Source organism: Neoarius graeffei, chromosome 22, assembly GCF_027579695.1.
Source record: "Neoarius graeffei isolate fNeoGra1 chromosome 22, fNeoGra1.pri, whole genome shotgun sequence".
Classification (NCBI taxonomy): domain Eukaryota; kingdom Metazoa; phylum Chordata; class Actinopteri; order Siluriformes; family Ariidae; genus Neoarius; species Neoarius graeffei.
This window is the reverse complement of record NC_083590.1, coordinates 20,680,055-20,702,109: the sequence shown is the minus strand read 5'-3', so window position 1 is coordinate 20,702,109 and position 22,055 is coordinate 20,680,055. Positions and strand designations below refer to the sequence as shown.

Genomic DNA, 22,055 nt, shown 5'->3' with positions numbered 1-22,055 from the left:
TTATCTCATTAATGTCAATCCTCTTGTCCTCTTGCACAGATCGACTACTTCAATAACCAGATCATAGTGGATCTAGTGGAGCAGGCACATAAGGGCATCATCTCCATTCTGGACGAGGCCTGCCTCACTGTTGGAAAAGTCACAGACACCGTCTGCCTGGAGAGCATGAACAACAAGCTCGGCCAACACCCTCACTATACATCCCGCAAGGTACACAGACATATATTAACTTGGCACAAAGAAGCACCCTGAGAGTACGATCCGTACAGTGAAGCATGGTGGTGGTGGTGGCATCATGGTGTATACAACTACAATGTGAACTCGTGAGTTGCAAGGACATTAGATATGGGAAATAGCAAATGAAGAGAGAAGAGAAGAGACATATTCGTGTGTGTGTGTGCGTGTGTGTGTGTGGGGGGGTTTGTTTGTTTGTTTGTTTGTTTGTTTGTTTGTTTGTTTGTTTGTTTGTTTGTTTTTATATGCTACCAAGGGCCAAATGTCCCCACAAGCACAGTAAATTCTGACAATTTTGACCTTGTGGGGACATTCAGATGGTCCCCAGAAGGAAATTGCTGTTGTGGTTTGTTTAAACAAAAATTGTAAGTAAGTAAGTTAATTAATTATTATTTTTTTTTTTTTTAAAGCCAAAAAGTTTCCTTTTTATTACTGAGGTTAAGGTTAGTGCTAGGTTTAGGTGCAGGCACAACATTAATTAACTGCAATAATAATTGTCAGTGGAAGGTCCTCATAAGGATAGTGAGACAAACGTGTGTGTGTGTGTGTGTGTGTGTGTGTGTGTGTGTGTGTGTGTGTGTGTGTTATATTACTGAGGACCAAATGTCCCCACAAGGATAGTAAAATCTGACAATTTTGACCTTGTGGGGACATTTAGATGGTCCCCACAAGAAAATTGCTGTTGTGTGGTTTGTTTGTTTTTTTTAACAAAAATTGAAGAATAATTATAAACAAAAGAGCCAAAAAGTTTCCTTTTCATTACTGAGGTTAAGGTTAGTGTTAGGTTGAGGTGCAGGCACAGCATTAATTAACTGCAATAATAATTAATTATGTCAGTGGAAGGTCCTCACAAGGACAGTGAGACAAGTGTGTGTGTGTGTGTGTGTGTGTGTGTGTGTGTGTGTGTGTGTGTGTGTGTGTGTGTGTGTGTGTGTGTGTTTGCTTGTTTTTAATGTACTACTGAGGACCAAATGTCCCCACAAGCACAGTAAAATCTGACAAAGGTTAGTGTTAGGTTTAGGTGTCAGCACAGCATTAATAAACTGCAATAATAATTATGTCAGTAGAAGGTCCTCGCAAGGATAGTGAGACAAACGTGTGTGTGTGTGTGTGTGTGTGTGTGTGTGTGTGTGTGTGTGTGTGTGTGTGTGTGTTTTGCCATCATAAATGTTGTTTCACAAAGCTTTGTGTGCTCTTTCTAAAATGGAATGCTACTGCAGTTTAACAGGCCGGTCAACAGAGAGCGATATTCACACACAAAATCACACACAGTCGCACAATTCTGGGCCAACAAAAAGAGAATACATCTAAAATATATTACCTTTAAGCTGTTTAATAGTGATTAACCACATCCACTACACACAAATTATTATTGTATGCAATACGTTTACTCATGGGCGGCACGGTGGTGTAGTGGTTAGCGCTGTCGCCTCACAGCAAGAAGGTCCTGGGTTCGAGCCCCATGGCCGGCAAGGGCCTTTCTGTGGGGAGTTTGCATGTTCTCCCCGTGTCCGCGTGGGTTTCCTTCGGGTTCTCCGGTTTCCTCCACAGTCCAAAGACATGCAGGTTAGGTTAACTGGTGACTCTAAATTGAGCGTAGGTGTGAATGTGAGTGTGAATGGTTGTCTGTGTCTATGTGTCAGCCCTGTGATGACCTGGCGACTTGTCCAGGGTGTACCCCGCCTTTCGCCCGTAGTCTGCTGGGATAGGCTCCAGCTTGCCTGCGACCCTGTAGAAGGATAAAGCGGCTAGAGATAATGAGATGAGATGAGACGTTTACTCATATATTTCATGTCAGTTGTTGTCATCGTGTTCTCTTATCCTTTGTGTTTTTAAATGTAATTTATGTATCATGGTCATGTTCATGACATTCAGTCTGTCCTGTCTTTCTCCTAGCTGTGTCCCACTGACAAGAGCATGGAGTTTAATCGTGATTTCCGCATCCGACACTACGCCGGTGATGTCACGTGAGTCTTGGGTTCTTTTCTTACATCTGTTAAATTTCACTGAGAAATCATCCCAATGATGTACAAACCTTGCCTGGGAGCACTTATGATGAATATGAAGGAAGATATAGCGAAAAAATGATTTTGACCTTTTGGGTGACCTTGACCTTGACCTTGTGTGTGAACACTTGGCCAATAAACATGGTTCTGATTCTCATTCACACACCGCACTGCACTCAGCCAATCAGAACACATCGCACTGCTCTCAGCCAATCAGAACGCATCGTACTGCTCTCAGCCATTCAGAACACACCGTACTGCTCTGAGTCAACCAGAACACATCGTACTGCTCTCAGCCAATCTGAACACATCGTACTGCTCTCAGCCAATCTGAACACATTTGAATGAATATGAAGGAAGATATCGCGAAAAAATGATTTTGACCTTTTGGGTGACCTTGACCTTAACCTTGTGTGTGAACATACTTGGCCAATAAACATGGTTCTGATTCTGATTCTGATTCACACACCACACTGCTCTCAGCCAATCAGAACACACCGTACTGCTCTCAGCCAATCAGAACACATCGTACTGCTCTCAGCCAATCAGAACACATCGTACTGCTCTCAGCCAATCAGAACACATCTGAATGAATATGAAGGAAGATATCACGAAAAAACGATTTTGACCTTTTGGGTGACCTTGACCTTGTGTGTGAACATACTTGGCCAATAAACATGGTTCTGATTCTGATTCTCATTTGCATGCCGTACTGCTCTCAGCCAATCAGAACACACCATACTGCTCTGAGCCAATCAGAACACACCATACTGTTCTCAGCCAATCAGAACACACCATACTGCTCTCAGCCAATCAGAACACACCATACTGCTCTCAGCAAATCAGAACACATCGTACTGCTCTCAGCCATTCAGAACACACTGTACTGCTCTCAGCCAATCAGAACACATCGTACTGCTCTCAGCCAATCAGAGCACATCTGAATAAACATGAAGGAAGATATCATGAAAAAACGATTTTGACCTTTTTGGTCAAAACCTTGACCGGATGACCCTCAAAATGTTGGAGGTTCTATTTAAGACCAATGCCCATCTATCCTGAAAGTTTCATGAAGATTGGTCCAGACGTTTTCCTGTAATATCATCAACAAACAAACAAACAAACAAGCAAACAAACAAACAAGCAAAGAAACCCCACTGAAAACAATACCTCACCCCCTGTTGGACTCCGTCCCAGGTGAGGTTAAAAAAAAAAAAACAGTAATCCACATGGTTGCCATTACTTTTGCATATTGAACACAAGGTATAATAAATGAGAAATAAAAGGCTTGGGGGCATGGTGTTCCAGGAAAATAATCAACAACAGATTGGTGTGATGTGGTGATGTGTCCTGACATTAAGCAATTTCCCACCCGAAAGTTGATTATTTTCCAAAAACAGGACAAAATGTTTTATAACTCTTATACCATAGAAATTTGTAAATTGTTAGAATTTTTAAAAAATTTTTTAAAGACATTGTACTTTTTATCCATTTGTAGTTACATTTAGTGCTGTGTAATGTCCATGAAACAATTTATTTCCTGTTATCACTTACGATACTGCAGTTATAAACAGGCATTACCACCAGCCTCACTTTCTTTCTTTCTTTTCAACAACAACAACAACAATCAGCTTTTCATGGTCCAGAAAATTGGAAAGTGCCAACTTTGTCATTGTCGTTGTTGGAAAAAAGTAACAGGTTTACCTCCAGCTATTTAACAGTTATTCCATGAAACTGAGTCGTCCATGAGCTGATTGGCTATAAGCCGTGTAAGACAAGATTGAGTGGAATAACTGTTTTATTCTATCCACATTCACTGGATTTTGAGAAACAGAGCATTTTTATTTTTTGCAAATTCAATAAATAAAAACTTTATACAAAATGTCAGATAAAATCATTTCCACTTAGAATGTAAACAAACCGGTGAAATGACAGGAGCAATTTGTGAAAAATGCGATAATAATTCTTGAAGAATAAAAAAAGATACGTTCTTACCATCAAATACTTTAATTACATATTTTGTTGCTTTTTTTATTTTGGGGGGTTTTGTTTTCGAATAGAGTTTTTATTTCATCTTCAATTGGTTCAGCAATATGTTCCGCCATTTTGTTTTTCTCTCCTCACGGTATATGAGCTGATATCCTAGTAGTAGAGTAGCCAATTAGAGCACATAATTGCTCATATCCAGTGACTGTGGATAGAATAAATATATGTTATTTACCAGCTGGGAGGTCCGTATCATGAAATACCATGACCGAGGTCTTGAAAGTACTGAGCGAGGCCCTCTGGGCCGAGGTCAGTATTTAAGGCCGAGGTCACGGTATTTCACCATACGGACCGACCTTAAGCTGGTAAATAATATATTTATTTTTTTCTTTACCAAATTCTAACAGAAAACGAGAGCGCCTGAAAGGGAAAACCGAGCCGAGCCGCCATTTTGAATCCTCATTCACGGCTGTAATGTAAATGGCTTCCTCCTCGGTATACAAGTGCACTTCCATGGCAGGAAAAAAAAACTACATTTTGCCGCCTATGTAGTCCCCTATTTATACAAATAGGAGTCATTCAGGATTCAGCCATGTTTTTGCTCGGTGTTAGCAAATTACAGGTTTTTAGCTTTCTCCTGAAATGTTTTCTTTTATTTCTTCTTCCTCAGGGTAGTAAAACTCGCTTTCGCTGTGAACACTGTCGTTATCGCTATCCATGCTGTAAAATTAATGCTATTCTCCTGAGAAATGCTGGCAAAAATATATAAGATTTTTGATAATTTTATAAATAAATCTTATAAAAAAAAGATAAATGTTGACAAAAATTGCTACTATGTTTGTTGTTGTTGTGAACGAGTGAGTCGCCAGAGGTCCGTAACTGAGGTCCTTAACTGGGGTCCGTACCGTAGGATATGGACCCGCTCCCCAGCCAATCAGAGCACAGGATTTGGACCGCGAAAAAAATAATAAGCCATTATTGTATAAGGCTGAACAAAATATCTTTATTTGTTAGTGGCAAGCAAACAATTAATTATTTTCTGATGCCGAAGATGGAGACAAATAATTACTTGCAAGACACTAACAAATTACGATATTTTGTGAAAACCAAGTTCCATAATTGTTTTATCATTTTAATTATTTTTTTTGAAATAATGATTATAAAGTTCGCACAACAACTCAAACAATAACAAAGAAATTGATCCATGTTGGCAAAAGTGTGAAGTAACTATGCATGAGCAGACCATTATTTGCAGCAAAATGGCTTTCCACCATAACGCACATCAGCAGACCATTATTTGTAGTCAGTTATTTGCAGTTCGGGTAGTGTAGTGGTTAGCACTGTCTCCTCACAGCAAGAAGGTTCTGGGTTTGAGCCCAGTAACTGACGGGGGCCTTTCTGTGTAGAGTTTGCATGTTCTCCCCGTGTCTGGGTGCTCCGGTTTCCCTCACAGCCCTGGCTACTCTAAATTGCCCATAGGTGGGTATGTGTGTGGGTATGTGTGTGTGTGTGTGTGTGTGTGTGTGTGTGTGTGTGAGAGAGAGAGAGAGAGAGAGAGAGAGCAGAAAGGAACTGGCTACCCTACTGATGCAATTCTGACCAAGTCAACCAAACATGGTTCGGTTCAGCAGTGACGACAACGATTTGCAGTTCGCTCAGCCAATCATAACAGTGTAAAAAATAATCTGAATGATACTATAAAATGTTTGCACTGGAGACTCCTTCTCTGCGTTTATGTGGTTTGTCTGCTGTCTGAGTCCATGCTTATGTTATTACATTAGAAATGCAAATATGCATACAGAGCAAGTGCATTTCCATAAAGCTGTTAGATTTGCTGTTAAATATATAAAAATTAATCAACAGTTTCCGACCAATAAGAATCCAGAATGTAACAGAGCAGTGGTGTAAATACATCTAAACTAAGAACAAATCCATGTGCATGCATGGTTTTAAACAGATAGAACAGCCAAAGTGTCTCCACCACACACTCGAATATAAGGCTTGATTAAAATGCGCTTGGTTCATGTATGCAGTCGCCTCCGTCAACAGCTGTGACTGGGATAATGGTGCTCTATTCCCAGGCTGTAAACATCACACGTGGCTGTGGGACTCGGAGAATTGGTTGGTACATAAGTGTGAATGGTATTTTACCACCAGAAGAGAAAACACTGCAGGATGATTATTAGGATCATGGTGAACAAGATGAACAAATTGATGCACATCAAAAACATTTTCAGATGTTTTCAGCTCCATTTCATCCCATTCCATTCCAGTGATGCTCATTTCTGGGCATTGGTTTGGTAAATTGTCCTTGTCTTGACTCTCTCGACTTTTTCCTCCTGGGATTGTTCCTCCTCGTGTTGTCCCCTGGGTCCTACAGCTCTACCACATACAAGCTGACAAGGGCATTTCTGTATCATCTTGTTTTAGCTATAATTATACTGTATGTCTATTAAAGAGCTAGATAAACAATGGAAAGTGCTGAATCCTCATAAATAAGTGCACTCTTTAGACTTGCATTTACTGTATAAATATTAGGGCTGCCAAGCGATTAAAAAAATTAATCTAATTAATTACATACTCTGTGATTAATTAATCAAAATTATTCGCATGCAACAATTTTTGCTGTGAAAGTGTTTAAAAATATTTCAATTCAAATGAATTTTGGCAGGTGAGTGAATCAATGAATAATCAACATTACAGACTTTAATTTTTTAACATTATAGACATTATTTGGGGGCAGCACGGCGGTGTAGTGGTTCGCACTGTCGCCTCACAGCAAGAAGGTTCTGGGTTCAAGCCCAGCAGCCGACGAGGGCCTTTCTGTGTGGAGTTTGCATGTTCTCCCCGTGTCTGTGTGGGTTTCCTCCGGGTGCTCCGGTTTCCCCCACAGTCCAAAGACATGCAGGTTAGGCTAATTGGTGGCTCTAAATTGACTGTAGGTGTGAATGTGAGTGTGAATGGTTGTTTGTCTGTATGTGTCAGCCCTGTGATGACCTGGCGACTTGTCCAGGGTGTACCCTGCCTCTCACCCATAGTCAGCTGGGATAGGCTCCAGCTTGCCTGCGACCCTGTACAGGATAAGCAGCTGTAGATGATGGATGGATGGATGGATGGATGGATGGATGGATGGATGGATGGACATTATTTATGCAGGAACACAGAGGTAATTGTGATTGCTAACTGAAGTCCACTGATCCCCAGTCAGCGGAATATATTTGGCTCCTGCCACTACATCTTCTTTTGTTCTCTTTTCTGTGTTGTAAAGCTGCTGGATTTTGGACACAATTGTGTTTCTCAATGGCGGCTTATAAGTTGTGTCAGAAGATGATATCTGTAAAGCCTCTGCTAACCCCCTGTCCTCTATCACCAAAACTGGTCAACAGGCCATTGCACTCCATTTAGTCGATCACAGGTAGACTTACTCTTCAAATGGGCCTTTTCCACTACCCTTTTTCAGCTCACTTCAGCTCACTTCAGCCCAACACAGCTCGCGTTTCGACTACCTCAGAACAGCACGACTGAGCTCACTTCAGCCTTACTCAGCACCCAAAACTCGCACGGTTTTGGAGTGGGGCTGAAGTGAGCCCAACCGAGCTGAGTGGGGCTAGGGGCGTGAGGAGACACTCCCCTGTGCACTGATTGGTGAGGAGGAGTGTCTTCACATGCCCACACACGGCCTGTGAGCACGCTGGGATCTGTAAACACCGTAAACCCGGAAGAAGAAGAATTACGACAAGCTTACTATTACACGTCATCTCTTGCTAGCGAGCTCAAACTCCGTGTCAGAAACTGTTCCATCGTCTGTGTCTGTGTCCTCGTCGTCTTCATTGAGAAGGAATTGAAGAAGTTCCCTCTCTTTCTGAAGCCTTATGTGCCTCGCCTCATCTATGCGCTCTTGCCAGTATCTGTTGGCGTTGTCGGTGACAGCAAGCCACAGCACCAAGACCAGCAACACTAATGACTCCATGTCCTCCATGTTTATTGTTTACTATCCGGGTCGTGAGACTACCGCTTAAAAGGTCACTGATGTCACTGTTTGCGCCGCCTAACGACATCACGTGATGTCCACCTACTTTCGCTAACTCCACCCAATGTGTCCACCCACTACCAGCCAGCACAGTTCAGCGCGGTTGTAGTCGAAATGCAACCCCAACAGCCCCACTCAGCTCGACTCAGCCCAACTCAGCACCGCACGGCTCAGCCCAACTCAGCCGCGTTGGTAGTGGAAAAGCCCCAAAACAACCATTTCACACTCACATTCACACCTACGGTCAATTTAGAGCCACTAATTAGCCTAACCTGCATGTCTTTGGGGGAAACCAGAGCACCCGGAGGAAACCCATGCAGACACGGGGAGAACATGCAAACTCCACACAGAAAGGCCCCATCGGTCACTGGGCTCGAACTCAGAACCTTCTTGCTTTGAGGCTACAACAGTACGCCGCCATGCTGCCCATATGTACATATTGATACATAACAATTGTGAAGAAGTTCAAAAGTCTGAGAGCACTCGTGAAAATGTTTCTGCTTGTGAAATCCATCCATTATCTATACTGCTTATCCATCAGGGTCATGGGGCGAGCTGGAGCCAATCCCAGCTGGCAAGACGCAGAGTTCAGGTCACTAATCTACAGTGGTGCTTGAAAGTTTGTGAACCCTTTAGAATTTTTTATATTTCTGCATAAATATGATCTAAAACATCATCAGATTTTCACACAAGTCCTAAAAGTAAATAAAGAGAACCCAGTTAAACAAATGAGACAAAAATATTATACTTGGTCATTTATTTATTGAGGAAAATGATCCAATATTACATATCTGTGAGTGGCAAAATTATGTGAACCTTTGCTTTCAGTATCTGGTGTGACCCCCTTGTGCAGCAATAACTGCAACTAAACATTTCCAGTAACTTTTGATCAGTCCTGCACACCAGCCTGGAGGGATTTTAGTCCATTCCTCCATACAGAACACCTTCAACTCTGGGATGTTGGTGGGTTTCCTCACATGAACTGCTCGCTTCAAGTTCTTCCACAACATTTTGATTGGAATAAGGTCAGGACTTTGACCTGGCCATTCCAAAACATTAACTTTATTCTTCTTTAACCATTCTTTGGTAGAATGACTTGTGTGCTTAGGGTCATTGTCTTGCTGCATGACCCACCTTCTCTTGAGATTCAGTTCATGGACAGATGTCCTGATATTTTCCTTTAGAATTCGCTGGTATAATTCAGAATTCATTGTTCCATCAATGATGGCAAGCCGTCCTGGCCCAGATGCAGCAAAACAGGCCCAAACCATGATACTACCACCACCATGTTTCACAGATGGGATAAGGTTCTTATGCTGGAATGCAGTGTTTTCCTTTCTCCAAACATAATGCTTCTTGTTTAAACCAAAAAGTTCTATTTTGGTCTCATCCGTCCACAAAACATTTTTCCAATAGCCTTCTGGCTTGTCCACGTGATCTTTAGCAAACTGCAGACGAGCAGCAATGTTCTTTTTGGAGAGCAGTGGCTTTCTCCTTGCAACCCTGCCATGCACACCATTGTTGTTCAGTGTTCTCCTGATGGTGGATTCATGAACATTAACATTAGCCAATGTGAGAGAGGTCTTCAGATGCTTAGAAGTTACCCTGGGGTCCTTTGTGACCTCGCCGACTATTACATGCCTTGCTCTTGGAGTGATCTTTGTTGGTCGACCACTCCTGGGAGGGCAACAATGGTCTTGAATTTCCTCCATTTGTACACAATCTGTCTGACTGTGGATTGGTGGAGTCCAAACTCTTTAGAGATGGTTTTGTAACCTTTTCCAGCCTGATGAGCATCAACAACGCTTTTTCTGAGGTCCTCAGAAATCTCCTTTGTTCATGCCATGATACACTTCCACAAACATGTGTTGTGAAGATCAGATAGATCCCTGTTCTTTAAATAAAACAGGGTGCCCACTCACACCTGATTGTCATCCCATTGACTGAAAACACCTGACTCTAATTTCACCTTCAAATTAACTGCTAATCCTAGAGGTTCACATACTTTTGCCACTCACAGATTTGTAATATTGGATCATTTTTCTCAATAAATAAATGAGCAAGTATAATTTTTTGTTTCATTTGTTTAACTGGGTTCTCTTTATCTACTTTTAGGACTTGTGTGAAAATCTGATGATGTTTTAGGTCATATTTATGCAGAAATATAGAAAATTCTAAAGGGTTCACAAACTTTCAAGCACCATTGTATCATGTGGTTACCATATGAATGAACAATTCACAGGCAATTTGGCCAGTTGACCAAATCCACATGTCGGACTGCTGGAGGAAACCAGAGAGCCCTGAGGAGAACATGCAAACTCCACACAGAAAGACCCCAGGCGACAACAAGATTTGAACCCAGAACCTTCTTGCTGTGAGACAACAGTGATAACCACTGCACCATGCCAGTCTTGCAATATTTACAGGAATTTCAGCATTTGTTAGGTCTCTAATACACAGCATACACAATACAGTATAGCAAAAGAACAGTCACAAGCGTGTGTGTGACGGTGTGTAAGAAACACTCCCTCTCCCATCATCAGCTCTTCTAATTTCAAAACCTCATTCATTTATGATGATATATATATATATATATATATATATATATATATATATATATATATATGGCGGCACGGTGGTGTAGTGGTTAGCACTGTCGCCTCACAGCAAGAAGGTCCGGGTTCGAGCCCCGTGGCCGGCGAGGACCTTTCTGTGTGGAGTTTGCATGTTCTCCCCGTGTCCGCGTGGGTTTCCTCCGGGTGCTCCGGTTTCCCCCACAGTCCAAAGACATGCAGGTTAGGTTAACTGGTGACTCTAAATTGACCGTAGGTGTGAATGTGAGTGTGAATGGTTGTCTGTGTCTATGTGTCAGCCCTGTGATGACCTGGCGACTTGTCCAGGGTGTACCCCGCCTTTCGCCCGTAGTCAGCTGGGATAGGCTCCAGCTTGCCTGCGACCCTGTAGAACAGGATAAAGCAGCTAGAGATAATGAGATTATATATATATATATAGATATATATAGATATATATATATATATAAAGAACCAACACCTACAAATACACAGTGAGCAAAGTTGCAGCCAGCGCTGGAATTTTCTGCAAATGTATAGCTCATGGGCTCTGTCCTAATTTGGGATCTAGGAGGACTTTTTTTTCCTTTTTTTTATAGAGGAAGGAAGACATCAGAGTGGAATTTTAAGCACTGAAAATAGACGACACATATTTCACTTCATTTTCTCCTCTGCTTTTTTATGACTATAATGAGAGGCAGAAGAAAAAGAGGTCTGAAGGTGTGTTTTTTGTGTGTTTGCCATTTTAACACAGGATTAGTACGAGCAGATGTGAAGGCAGCTAAATCGAGGCGTCTGCGTATCAGTACAAACACTAACTGGTCACTCAAAATGTCATTTGTAATTGGGCCAGATGTGTACAAAAATATGCCTTACAAAATGAGATTGCTTCTGTAGAATGTACACAAACATGCGTGCGCGCGCACACACACACACACACACACACACACACATCTAATAGACGCTTGTCTCTGCCTCCCACACCCACTACACATTAAAGTCCCTGAGGAATCAAAGCTGTCAGAACGTAGTTGTCAACCCTCCATCAAAACACACGCGCACGCACGCACACACACACATACACACTGCAGCCTCCCTAAGGCTCTACCGAAGCAGGCCATTCTTCCTTTTCTCTTGCTAAATATACCCTCATCCAGACCCTCCTCTCTGATCCGACTCTGACCTACTTCATCACTTGTTCGCTTTCTGGCTTTCTAACTCTTTAGCCATTCATTTTCTCCACCTCTCCCTCTTACTTTTTCTCTCCAATTCCAATTAATGTGTCTTCCATCACTTGCGCCTCATTATGAGTCTTTAATGAAAACCATAATGTCGTCGGTGAGAACAAAATCACTTGAGATAGAGAGCATGACTCATGGATTCTGAGAAAAAGTACAAAAAAATGCCATTATTTGGATGTTTCTATGATTATGATGCCAATTAAGTGCCAAAAAAGTTTAAGAAAGCATCCATTCAGTCAACAATATCTCTCAATTTCTTAATTTTCTTTCTTTTTTTTACATGATTTCTTTACTGACAATTGTGTAAATTAGTTTGTTGTTGTTGTTTGTTTGTTTGTTTGTTTGTTTTTTTAATGGCACCCCAATCCCATACTTGCCAACCCCAAAAGAATTAGATTAGCCGTGCCTTTCTACCACAGTCGCTACATGCCCCAGTACACAATCCCCTTCGGTCTTCTTTTCCTACATGTTATGACACAGAAAAATCCCCAAAGCTGTAATTCATGGATGGTTCACTCCACATACAATCACTCAGTCTCCGTTTGATCACAAAACAATAAAGAGTTCCTGAATCAACATTTCAGCAACTTCAAATCAATATTCGCGTCCCCTGCTGGTGATTTTCTGAATCAATCCGAAAAGTTAATCTACTCCACCAGCGTCGCCAATGATGTGACTGCATTCCTGCACGCTGATTGGCCAAAGCTTGAGCAGCATTCCTGAACCTTACGCACCGTTCTGTTTTACCTGTCAGTATTCCCCAATCAGCACACCCAAATAAACTTCAGAATAATGATTTGAAGCCACATAGTGTATCATAAATTTAGACTTTGGCTACATCCACACGACAACGGCAACGAGATTTTATTTAAAAAAATATCGCGTCCACATGGGCAACGTCTCGTCTTCTTCCGCTTTATCCGGGACCGGGTCGCGGAGGCAGCAGTCTAAGCAGGGAAGCCCAAACTTCCCTTTCCCCAGACACCTCGGCCAGCTCCTCGGGAAGAACACCGAGGCGTTCCCAGGCCAGCCGAGAGACATAGTCCCTCCAGCGTGTCCTGGGTCTTCCCCGGGGCCTCCTCCCGGGGGGACATGCCTGGAACACCTCCCCAGGGAGGCGTCCAGGAGGCATCCGAAAAAGATGCCCGAGCCACCTCAGCTGATTCCTCTCGATGTGGAGCAGCAGCGGCTCTACTCCGAGCTCCTCCCGAGTGACTGTGCTTCTCACCCTATCTCTAAGGGAGCGCCCAGCCACCCTGCGAAGGAAACTCATTTCGGCCGCTTGTATCCGCGATCTTGTCCTTTCGGTCATTACCCAAAGCTCATGACCATAGGTGAGAGTCGGAACGTAGATCGACCGGTAAATTGAGAGCTTCGCCTTTTGGCTCAGCTCCTTCTTCACCACAACGGACCGGTAAAGCGACCGCATCACTGCGGAGGCTGCACCGATCCGCCTGTCGATCTCACGCTCCATCCTTCCCTCACTCGTGAACAAGATCCCGAGATACTTAAACTCCTCCACTTGAGGCAGAACTTCTCCACCAACCTGGAGAGGGCAAGCCACCCTTTTCCGGTCGAGAACCATGGCCTCGGACTTGGAGGTGCTGATTCTCATCCCAGCCGCTTCACACTCGACTGCAAACCGCCCCAGTGCATGCTGAAGGTCCTGGTTTGAAGAAGCCAACAGGACAACATCATCCGCAAAAAGCAGAGATGAAATCCTGTGGTTCCCAAACAGGATTCCTTCCGGCCCCTGGCTGCGCCTAGAAATTCTGTCCATAAAAATTATGAACAGAACCGGTGACAAAGGGCAGCCCTGCCGGAGTCCAACATGCACTGGGAACAGGTCTGACTTACTGCCGGCAATGCGAACCAGACTCCTGCTCCGTTCGTACAGGGACCGGACAGCCCTTAGCAAAGAGCCCCGAACCCCATACTCCCGAAGCACCCCCCACAGAATACTACGGGGGACACGGTCGAATGCCTTCTCCAGATCCACAAAGCACATGTGGACTGGTTGGGCAAACTCCCATGAACCCTCGAGCACCCTATGAAGGGTATAGAGCTGGTCCAGTGTTCCGCGACCAGGACGAAAACCGCATTGTTCCTCCTGGATCCGAGGTTCGACTATTGGTCGAATTCTCCTCTCCAGTACCCTGGAGTAAACCTTCCCTGGGAGGCTGAGAAGTGTGATTCCCCTATAATTGGGGCACACTCTCCGGTCCCCTTTCTTAAAAAGAGGGACCACCACCCCAGTCTGCCACTCCAGAGGCACTGTCCCTGACCGCCACGCGATGTCTGCAACACATGGGCAACGGATCAGTAAAATATCAGGTCCATATGGCAACGCAACGCTTGCTGAAAACGATGCAATACACATGCCACACCTCTACGTACGCTGTAAGACGGTCCCATCGGAGACACCAGAACAATAGAAGAAGTAGGCACACAACAAGAAGAAGATGGCTGCGACTACGCGAGGAAATCGTGCCTTCTGTGTGTACAAATTAGTTTTATTAGTGTGCATAGTTTTATAGAACTTAATTTTCTTATTGTGTGTGAACATTTTGAAAAGCATTTTTATATAATTTATATAACTTTTTATATTGCGTGTGAACATTTTGAAAAGCAGTCTTATCCAATAAAAAAAAGAAATTCAAGAAATGGTTCAGTTACTTGTTTATTTAAAAGAAAAGCTGTATACAAAAGTGAATGCAATGCAGTGGTTCATACAAAACAGCGAGAGTGCTGCTTGTTCTAGTCATGTGGTTGTGACGTCATCGTAAACAAATCCGTTCTACTCATCCAGACGACTTCGCAACGGCGCCGTTGCCAGATTTTTCCACTCTGGAACCCGTTCTCAAAAAATATCGTTGTGGGGCACCCAAAACGCCGGTGCCGTGTGGACGCCAGGCCGAAACGATAAACAATTTTATCAGATTCACCTGAATCCGTTGCCGTGTGGACAGGGCCTTTGTGTACTACTTGTTTAATTTCCAACCCTTCCATTCCATACAACACCATGACACGGTGTGTTCTGAACCTTTAGTCCTGTTTTTTTTTTTTTTTTGTTACTCATTTTGACAGTACACATTTAAAACCCTGGTGCATGGTTTCTTGCAGATGAATTCAATATCACTCACCTTTCAACCAATCAGCGCACAGCAATGCAACTTGTGATTTCCAAAATGGCAGCCCATGCAGAGTAGACTGGAAGTTTTCTTCTTAGTTGAAAAAAATCGACCGTTTAGATCAACGTTATTGACTTGACTTGAATAACATGTTGGGCCGAGTAATTTTTACTGATTCATGATCAAAATAACATTAGTAGACTGACCATGGAGATAGTAGTTTACGAAAACATGACTTCTAACATGGGAACCCCCAGCTTTGGGATTTTTCCGTGTCATAACTTGTAGGAAAAGAAGACTGAGGAGGAGAATTGTGTATTGGGGCATGTAACGATCCCCATCCCACCGATGCCCCTCCTGGAAAATTCTGAAAAAAATGGTGTAAACAGTGTGTTCTCCTGCTTTCTGAGTGCCATATTTGAAGAAAATTGATCGAGAAATTGGACTGACATACTGTACTTCACAAACTGCTGCTTTTCACCTCGCCTCGATGCTTTGATGCTAGATGATCCGATGATCGAGTCGTCTTGAACTTGTTGTCATAGTGAATCATTTTTTTCTTCAGAGTTTTCATTGTTCATGATCACCAGAGCGTATTTGGTTTTTACACATACTGGTGTCATTTGTTATAGTATGTGAGCTCATTACCAATTGGCTAGAACCATAATGATGAGTAGCATGCTATAGATGCACAATGGTGTAACATAGGAAAAAAAAATTAAAAATTCAGGTTTTGATTTTATGTACTGAAATAACTATTAGGCACAATTTTTACAATATCTATATAAATTAGTTGTTTTTACCCATTTTAACCTTGAAATCAGCATTTTAATGATTATCCATAATGCATTGTTTATCATGCTAAAACAAGCAAAAACGTCATAAGACAGTGAAAATACTACCTTTACTACCTTCACGTGGCGTCTTTCTCGATCGCACGTGCCTAGAAGCGTACCTTCTAGAACATTCCTGGGTGGTCACGGACTGTCACGTAGCCTAGTTCGGTTGTGAAACTCGCTAGGATGGAGTATTTTCGCAAGTTTAGTGGCAAACTTTTGTGCCGCAATTTCTCTATTCTTGAAATTTGTAACCTGAAACCCTACAAGAAATGTTTCATAATGTTTGGGATTTTGAAAAATGCTTCTAGCAAGTTTATTTCGCTGTATTTTTCCGTGAAACTTGGCATAAATCATCCTTAAGTGATGAGCGTGACATTGTTATTTTGGTATGGGTCACGGAGTTAGTTGGAAGCGGGAGAAATGAGAGTTTCTCAACTACAGCAGCGCTTCTCACCATAGATGGCTGGCGTTTCACAGCGTTTGGGATTTACTAAATTGACTAAATCTCTAGATCTACTGAAGCTACGAGGATATAAATCACCAGGATTCTAATTTACTGGGTGAGAAGTATTATATATATTTTTGAAAGGTTTATTAGCGCTACAAGTCCATGAAAGTTGGAATTGTTCGTGAAGGGGTTAGTTAGATTTTGGTAGCGTGATGCACACAACAAGCAAAAGAAAAAACAAATTTTCTTCCGAATTTCCTTGCTTTATCAAAATTATTTTTTGATACATTAAAAGACTGTGTTTATAATATTTAAGCGATTTTTTTTTTATTATAGAGAATATTTGATCAAAACTTTCAAAACAGCATTCAAAGTGATTTTTCATGGGTGTAAATGTTACGCATGACGTCCATAATTACGTTAAATTTTAAGAATTAAAATTCCGTTAAAAATTCTAGATTTGTGCTATCATTCTTGGGTTTTGCTGAATAATACTTTAGGGAGTTCTCTTACAATGCTGAAAATTCAATGAGTTTTGGTGAAATTCTAGAAAAGTTATTTACATTTTAACGCGCCTGATAGCGATTGTGCTCACACAGCATGCTACTCATAAATGAGAACCAATTGAATGGTGCGATAGAGCGATACTATTTAAATTCAACATCATTATCATTATCGCGCCGTTCTATTGGCTCTCGGCTTCACATAATATGACTATTTGACGCTATATATACTTGTATGCCCTGTGCCGAAAACAGCTGAAGCGAGATCAGAAGAGCAAATCCAACAATGTTTGCTGATTTATTTGGTAATGCGGTATTTCTGAGAACTAAAAGCGGTAGTTCGGTAGGTAGGCGGTGTTCACCTGTTAAAATCGGTAGACTACCGTGTGAATCGGTAGAGTTGGCAAGTACGCAATCATGGAACCACCCATGTACATTTTTATTTTATTTGTAGAAAGCATGCTAGTTTTTAGCACAGGTGTGTAGATAGTGTTCTTTGTTTATCCAGTTGGTTGAGAACGCCAGTTTGATTCTCCTAAATAAAATTTGTGACACTACTTTTACTTGATTATGCTCCTCTCTCTCATACAAATCAATTCGTAAAAGCAAAAAATATATATTTACGTTATATTTTGCTACAGGGCGGCACAGTGGTGTAGTGGTTAGCGCTGTCGCCTCACAGCAAGAAGGTCCTGGGTTCGAGCCCCGGGGCCGGCGAGGGCCTTTCTGTGTGGAGTTTGCATGTTCTCCCCGTGTCCGCGTGGGTTTCCTCCGGGTGCTCCGGTTTCCCCCACAGTCCAAAGACATGCAGGTTAGGTTAACTGGTGACTCTAAATTGACCGTAGGTGTGAATGTGAGTGTGAATGGTTGTCTGTGTCTATGTGTCAGCCCTGTGATGACCTGGCGACTTGTCCAGGGTGTACCCCGCCTTTCGCCCGTAGTCAGCTGGGATAGGCTCCAGCTTGCCTGCGACCCTGTAGAAGGATAAAGCGGCTAGAGATAATGAGATGAGATGAGATGAGATGAGATTATGCTATGTCTGTTTTCCTATTGGTTAATCAGCTTGTTTGGCTCAGGAACAGTGCTTTAGTAGATTTGGTTTTCTGCTGCCTCACACACTTTTAAACCTGTCACACACACTGGAAAGGACTGAAATGGATGAATTTAGGAAAAAATGTTGACTTCGATTAATAGAAAGAGAGAACGTGTGTGTGTGTGTGTGTGTGTGAGAGAGAGAGAGAGAAACTATTTTACTACAACACTTTACATAATCAGTACATCATATTGCTTGCTGTGTGTGTGTGTGTGTGTGTGTGTGTGTGGGTTTTTTTCACTTTCACTCTGATCATGTTTTCACAGCACCAGATAAATAAAGTGCACTTACGTAATTGTGTGGCCTGATAATTTGATTTGATTCCCGGTTCTGCGGTTGTGAAAAGGAGGAGAAAGCTGTTTAATAGATTCATTCGGTTCTACACTGTGTGATATGTTTCCTCAGTGTTGATGCGGCAGGGCTTTATGTTTAATTCGGTGTTTACCTGCTCTTCCTGTGAAAAGGTCTCGCTGTTCCAGGCAGGAATGAGTCACATTTCAGGAGCTTTTTTATTCTTTATGTGCTTCTCTAAACTCTGAGTCAGCCAGCAGAGCTTTTACTGGTTTGCACTTACACCCAGTGATCCTCTTCTCTTTCACAGGTACTCAGTTGAAGGATTTCTGGACAAGAACAAGGATCCACTCTTCCAGGATTTTAAACGTTTGATGTATAACAGGTATTGTGTCACTTTCTATGAAGCTCGGTATGCAGAATGTATATAGAAACAAAGGACATGCCTCCTTTAATGTCTACCAAGACAAAGGACACACCCTCTTTAATGTACACAGATACAGAGGACACGCGTCCTTTAATATATACAGAGACAAAGAACACGCTTCCTTTAATGTATACAGAGACAAAAGATGTGCCTCCATTAATGTATACAGAGACAAAGGACACACCTCCTTTAATGTATACAGAAACAAAGGACACACCTCCTTTAATGTATACAGAGACAGAGAACACGTCTCTCTTAATGTATACAGAGACAGGGAACACTCCTCCTTTAATGTATACAGAGACAAAGGACACACCTCCTTTAATGTATATAGAGATAGACCACACACCTCCTTTAATGTATATAGAGACAGAGAACACACCTTTAATATATACAGAGACAAAGGACACACCTCCTTCAATATATACAGAGACAAAGGACATGCCTCCTTTTATGTATATAGAGACAAAGGACATGCCTCCTTTTATGTATTCAGAGAGAAAGGACACACCTCCTTAAATATATATAAAGACAAAGGACATGCCTCCTTTTATGTATTCAGAGAGAAAGGACACACCTCCTTCAATATATACAGAGACAAAGGACATGCCTCTGTTAATGTATATAGAGACAAAGGACATGCCTCCTTTTATGTATTCAGAGAGAAAGGACACACCTCCTGAAATATATATAAAGACAAAGGACACGCCTCCTTTAATGTATACAGAGACAGAGAACACACCTCCTTTAATGTATACCAAGACAAAGGATACACCCCCTTTAATGTATACAGATACAGAGGACACGCATCCTTAAATGTATACAGAGACAGAGAACACACCTCTTTTAATGTATACAGAGACAGAGAACACACCTCCTTTAATGTATATAGAGACAAAGGACACGCCTCCTTAACTATATACTAAGACAAAGGCGACACCTCCTTCAGTATATACAGAGACAAAGGACATTCCTCCTTTAATGTTTTGAGACAAAGGAAACGCCTCCTTTAATGTATACAGAGACAAAAGATACACCCTCTTTAATGTACACAGATACAGAGGACAGGTGTCCTTTAATATATACAGAGACAAAACACTCCTTTAATGTAAACAGAGACAAAAGACATGCCTCTTTTAATGTATACAGAGACAAAGGACCCACCTGTTAATGTATATAGAGACAAAATACATGCCTCCTTTAATGTATACAGAGACAAAGGACATGCCTCCTTTAATGTATACAGAGAGAAAGGATATGCCTCCTTTAATGTATACAGAAACAAAGGACACGCCTCTTTTAATGTATACAGAGACAAAGGACATGCCTCTGTTAATGTATATCGAGACAAAGGACACGCCTCCTTTAATGTATACAGAGACAAAGGACACGCCTCCTTTAATGTATACAGAGAGAAAAGACACACTTCCTTTAATGTATACAGAAACAAAGGACATGCCTCTTTTAATGTATACAGAGACAAAGGACATGCCTCTGTTAATGTATATTGAGACAAAATACATGCCTCCTTTAATGTATACAGAGACAAAGGACACGCCTCCTTTAATGTATACAGAGATAAAGGACACGCCTCCTTTAATGTATACAGAGACAAAGGACACGCCTCCTTTAGTGTATACAGAGAGAAAAGACACACTTCCTTTAATGTATAGAGAGACAAAGGACACACCTCCTTCAATGTCTACACATACAGAGGACATGCCTCCTTTTATGTATGCAGACAAAAGACATGCCTCATTTAATATATACAGAGACAAAGGACACACTTTCTTCAACATATACAGGCACAGAGGCCCTGCCCCTTTCAGATGACTGACAGACACTGAGCTGAGGCCACGCCTCCTTCACTAGCAGTGAGAACAGTAGTAGCTTTTGGAGTGAAATCTGTTATGATATAAAGACATTATAGCTATCGAATTCTTAAACAAATTCCGTACAGCCACTTTATGACAAACACTGTGACCCGACTGAATTTTCCTGTCCCGTTTCTTTAGTTCAGACCCCGTACTGAAAGACATATGGCCTGATGGGAAGCTGAGCATTACGGAGGTGACCAAGCGGCCCCTGACTGCTGCGACGCTCTTCAAGAACTCCATCATCGCCCTGATTGATAAACTCGCCTGCAAGGTGAGGAAGCAATCTTTCAAAATCTGAGCAGATGTAGCAAAAGAAAATGATCCAGCCAGATAGTCTGTAGTACCTGCGTGGATACAGAAAAGGTTAAATGCCCAATCAGTAATCACTGACTCCTTGGGTTATGAGACATTTTTACCAAGTGTTTGATCATGTTTCATTGGATTTAGATGTGTTTGGTCGAGAGCTGATCCAGATCTCCTGATGGTTACGAAAACCAGTTATTTCTTTTGAATTTGTAGTGATTTATTTATTTATTTATTTTAATCTAGCACCTTGATCTGGACAGTTCACCATTTGTAGTGATGAATGATGGGACGTTTCATCTTGTGACGTTTCCTGATGCTATTTTCTACAATAGTCACAGTTTTTCCAGACATGTGCATGTATTTGGGACAAGCTTGGGTCACGTAGCATTTTGAGGTCACAGCTGGTTGCTCTCTTTTAGGTCCACTGGGGACACCTGTCCTGAATCAGACCAGCAAAGCCCTCCATCTTTTACTCTTCGCCATGTACAGTACGGTGCAAAAGTCTTCGGCACCCTGTTATTTTTTTTTCATACAAACTTTGTTATAGATTTCTATTTTATGACTTCTATATTACTGAGTCAGTACAAAAACATTTTAGAGTTCAAAATGTTCATTTCATTTTCCAGCATAAAATTAAATGTTACAGGAAAAATAGTTAGTATCTGAGCAGCATATTCCATAAGAGAGCACTTTTCAGATTAAAAAAGAAAACATAATGAAGGCTGCTGGGTTTTGGTGCAAAATGAAGACGCGAGTGTGACAGTCAAAGTGTCCAGAAGAACTGTGGCTGGTTCTGGAAGATGTTCAGTAAAACCTACAGATAATTTCTGCATAAAACTGCACTCGCTGGACCTGAGACTGTTTTTTTAATTTTTGTTAAAGCAAAGGGTCGTCGCACACCAAATATTGACTTTGTTTCATTTATTATGGCTTACTGCTTACTGTTTGTAGTATATTTTAATGTCACAACATTTAATTTCATTATTTTTAAGCCATTTTTCATCTACAGCATTTCTTGACATGTGCCTACGACTTTTACACAGTACTCTGTGTGTGATAGTGCATGAAGGAGG

General features: G+C 41.8%; 1 protein-coding gene across 3 annotated transcripts in view; it reads left to right on the top strand.

The window, feature by feature from the left end:
- The window catches only part of myo1g (myosin IG), a 94,434-nt gene that overhangs the window by 26,165 nt on the left and 46,214 nt on the right, over positions 1-22,055 (top strand). For all 3 annotated transcript variants that reach the window (XM_060904602.1, XM_060904603.1, XM_060904604.1), the window contains exons 11-14: positions 40-210; positions 2,131-2,201; positions 18,683-18,757; positions 20,815-20,947. In XM_060904602.1, coding sequence (XP_060760585.1) covers positions 40-210; positions 2,131-2,201; positions 18,683-18,757; positions 20,815-20,947 — 450 coding nt within the window. The remainder of the gene's footprint in view (positions 1-39; positions 211-2,130; positions 2,202-18,682; positions 18,758-20,814; positions 20,948-22,055) is intronic.